The sequence below is a fragment of the Otolemur garnettii genome, unplaced genomic scaffold, assembly GCF_000181295.1.
Source record: "Otolemur garnettii isolate 467f Iridium unplaced genomic scaffold, OtoGar3 scaffold00043, whole genome shotgun sequence".
Lineage (NCBI taxonomy): Eukaryota > Metazoa > Chordata > Mammalia > Primates > Galagidae > Otolemur > Otolemur garnettii.
Genome location: NW_003852438.1, coordinates 6,202,906 through 6,206,766, shown reverse-complemented (window position 1 = coordinate 6,206,766; position 3,861 = coordinate 6,202,906). Strand labels below are relative to the sequence as shown.

The 3,861-nt window shown below is 44.6% G+C and overlaps 1 protein-coding gene across 2 annotated transcripts in view; it reads right to left on the bottom strand.

Moving 5' to 3' along the window:
- ACVR1B (activin A receptor type 1B) overlaps nucleotides 1–3,010 on the bottom strand; it is a 23,366-nt gene extending 20,356 nt beyond the window's left edge. For both annotated transcript variants that reach the window (XR_002773576.1, XM_012805617.2), the window contains exons 1-2: nucleotides 2,551–3,010; nucleotides 1,499–1,747 (exon numbers count right to left, since the gene is read on the bottom strand). Coding sequence is in view for 1 of the 2 variants with exons in the window: in XM_012805617.2 (XP_012661071.2) it covers nucleotides 1,499–1,747; nucleotides 2,551–2,821 (520 nt within the window). In the remaining variant the exon portion in view is untranslated. The remainder of the gene's footprint in view (nucleotides 1–1,498; nucleotides 1,748–2,550) is intronic.
- Nucleotides 3,011–3,861: the final 851 nt, after the last annotated feature.

Below are 3,861 nucleotides of genomic sequence, written 5' to 3'. Positions count from 1 at the left end.
CCAACTCATTTTTCAAGACTCTTTCAAATATATCCTCTTTTCTGAGACTCCTCTCAGCAATCCCTGCCTCTTTTAATTTTGTATCCTATATCACCCAAAAGATATTTAGTGTATATATATTAAAATGCATTAAAAGTTGTAAGAGCAGTATAGACTTATTACTTTAAAAGCCACCTTATTAAAAAGCTAATACTTGAGAGCTCTGTATATTCTGAATGAAGGATGGACTAAATCACACAGACAGAAATGATTGTTAACCATTTTACTCCAGACAACTAAATAGTCCTTCCATAGCTTCAGTCTGTTTAAGATAAAAAACACATGCGTTTTTTATCTTAAACAGACTCTGGAAAATCCTATTTACTCACTTTTAGCAGCAAATCAAGTCCCCCAGCCAGTGAGGCAGTTCTAACCACTGCCCTACCTCTTTCAGCAAGAACGAGCCCTAGATTTCTTTTCTGTTTCTAAAAATATGCAGTTTTTAAATATATCCATCATTTTGGTGTTCTCTCTGCAGAGCTTAATAAAAGCAAAACTATTGAAATTCAGGAGATGTCACAGCTCAAAGTACTCCTTGTGTCAAGAAAGAGTGTCTGACCATGACTGATGGCATAATTTCCCTATAGAATAACAGTTTTGTCCCACAACAAAGAAACATACACAAAAACATACCATTCTCACAAATAAGATCTTGTGTGTTTTAGCTAGAATGACAACAGTTATCTTTGTGTATATTTTCTAAGAATGAAATACCACTGTCACTAAAATGATGATTTATCTTCATTAAAAAATCTTTTGCAGTCATGTTCGCATCTAATAGCTTGCTGAGCTATATATACCCTGACACCTAAATAACCCAATCCCCTTTATCTTAAATTCTGGTCTCATGCCAAGGTCCAATGTCTGGTTCAGTTCCCTCATTTGAGACAGACTCAGTCAACAACAGGCCCTACAGGAAATGGTGCTGATGCTATGCTGGAAGCCCAAGTTGCCTGTTTTAACCTACACCAAAAAACCCTCGGGCAACTAGTACAAGTCAATCATTCACCAAATCCCAACTCTAAACTTCACTCAATGTCCTTAAACTCCCCTTGTGGTTGCTCAGAGATCAATGATTAGCTGTCACCACCTCACAGGAATCCAGCACACTCCTGTTTCTCAAAAGGGGCCCTTAAATTGAGCACTCCACTGCTCAGGTGGAACCGGCCAAATTTTAATAGCTGTTATGTACAACTGTAAGACTCAAAGAGAGGGTTTCTGCAATGGAGAGTTTTGCACTAGATCACTGGAATCCTAGGGAATAAAAGATTTTCTGTGAACCCATTATCTTATCTTATTATATGCCAGACTCCAAAAGAAGGGGAATTATGAAACCAAATGACTCAATGCTGGTAGAAACAAAGGCAGGGCCTTCTGGCCTTCTTCATAAACACTCTGTCTTGCTGGGAAATGGTGATGAAAGCCAACAACAGACATGAGATCCTGGAGAACTCAATACCTGAGCCAGACCCTGAAGTGGAGAGATCGTAGACAAGATCCTGGAGCGTCTTGTCTTTGGAGAGACACATCTCACATGAGGGATCCTCCATATCCAGTCTCTGGCGGTTGTGATAGACACGCTGATGATAGTTAATGACAAGGAAAACAATGATGATGATGAGAAATAGAAGGAACACTGGGCCGGCAATAATGCCTACCAGCTCCACAGGGCCCCACATGGAAGAGTGCTCAGGCTCCTTGAGGTGACCTGGGTCAAGTGAGAGAAGGGAGGGAAAGAACAAGAGTGAAAACAAGGGAAAGCCATGGCCTTACTTATCCCCAGCATCTACCCCAAAGTGACAGACACTCCCTTCCCTCTGGATGTGTTCAGGTTCTCCTGCTCTCTCTGGTCTTACTGGGTCTGTCTATCTGCCCAGATGCTCTCAGATGCCAGACTCCTTCAGTTAAGGTGCTTCTTTCAATCCACAACCCACTTTGCCATTTCACAGCATTTCATGGTACTGTCCCCACCTCAGGCCACCAACAGATGCCAGCTCCTACCCTTCAACTTACCATAGCTCCTCTAAGCTCTCTTCTAGTCTCTCCCTCCTTTGAGCCCCACAGTGATACCTTCTAAATGGTGGACTGGCAAAGAGATGGTATATGGTATTCTTTAGTCTTCATCACTGTCCTTTTCCTATTCTAGCGCCTCCTCACACCTGGCCATCACCCTCCCCTTCACATGGCCCTGGGGCCATCTTCTAGATCAGTCCCATACCCTCCTGTGGCACCCCTGTGCTTAGTCCTTTCACTCTTCACCACTGCTGAGGTTACCCAGCCAGTACCCAGAATAAGCCAGCAGCCCCAGAACTGACTTGAACATCTGCCTCCCTCATCCTTTAATCTGCAAAACTGACCTGGAGGAACCCCGTCCCTTGTCACCTAGGGAACATCCAAAGGCACTTTCACTATCATCAAACCAAGGGATTGGGGTAGAATAGAGAAGTGTGAAACGACGGGGGTGCCCTACCTCCAAGATGAGCCAATAGTCCAACAAGGGCGTCCACTCACCACTGGGCACCCTCAGGTCGATCTTGTTGCAGAAGTCAGTATAGCAGCAGTGTGTGTTGCGCAGATCCTCCGAGCTCAGGCAGTAGAAGGGCTTCCCGGCGGGGACCAGTTCCACTTTGGGGATGCAGGTGCGCACATGATGCTCCATCCCATCCAGGTTGAAAATGGAAACCATGCAGGCCCCATCTGTTTCACATGTGTAGTTGGCCTGTAGGCAGCTGGTGCACGCACACTGTAGAGCTGCAGGGAATTTGGGAGCAGACATTGACATTGATGGTGAGATCTTTTCCAGGTCCTTTTCCAAACTTAGAATCTAATCCCTTAGCATACATGATGTTCCAAAATAAGGAGCCTTTATAGAGATGAGGCCAGAAAGACATCTTCAACTGGGATGCATCTTTCACCTGTTCATTCGGCTCACAAGTAAGGCTTTCGCAGCATTCGCAGCACCGCCATTTCCGCTACAGTGCTCTAATTTATGCTTCTGAGAGATAAAGGAACTCCTTTTTCTTCAAACTGAGATGCCTGATAGGAGGAAGCCATCTTCCCTTTGGACAATACAGGACCCCACACCCCTACACACACTCCATGCAAAGCGGCCTAGGGTGCCTTGGAGCCATCACCAATCCCATCTTCTGCAGGCACCAGGCCTGCCTGCAGCTTCCAGAATGCAATGTGCGTGCTCTCACACATGCTGCTGCTGCAATGCTTTTTTTCTGCCTTATTCTTACAAATCCTTCAAAATTCAACTCAAATGTCACTTCCTTTGAAAAGCTTCCCCTGACTAGTCCATTATTACCCTCCTGCCTTTAGTCGACTGCTCCTCCCATGAAAGACAAAAAGGATCTCCTCCTCCAAAGACAAGAATTTGGGTGCCTATTTCATAAACTTACTGTGAGGACTAAGTGAGGTAATGCAACAACAACAACCAAAAAAGTGCTCATTAAGTTTAACCCACTCCCAAAAGGCCCCTAAATAGCAGACACACATACAGAAAAAAAATTTTTTTTCAAGTAGTTTACACAATCACCTCTGGGACTAATAAGTTTTACTAAGTATGTATCATACCTAAGTGTGTCCTACTTGACAGGAAATTACTGTAAATGAATTTGGCGCCTCTGAAAGCCTGTTCAGCAGCCCTGGAATCTGAAATCCTTTATTTATCTAACAAGAATAGCGCAGACAGCAGCAGTTGGTTCTCTCCAACACTGTCTCCCATGAGACTAACCTAGCCCTGACCTCTTGGGATGGGCAGGAGTGTAGCTCTGGCCACCAGAACACTGAGGCTGGGACTCGCAGTGCTGACTGCAG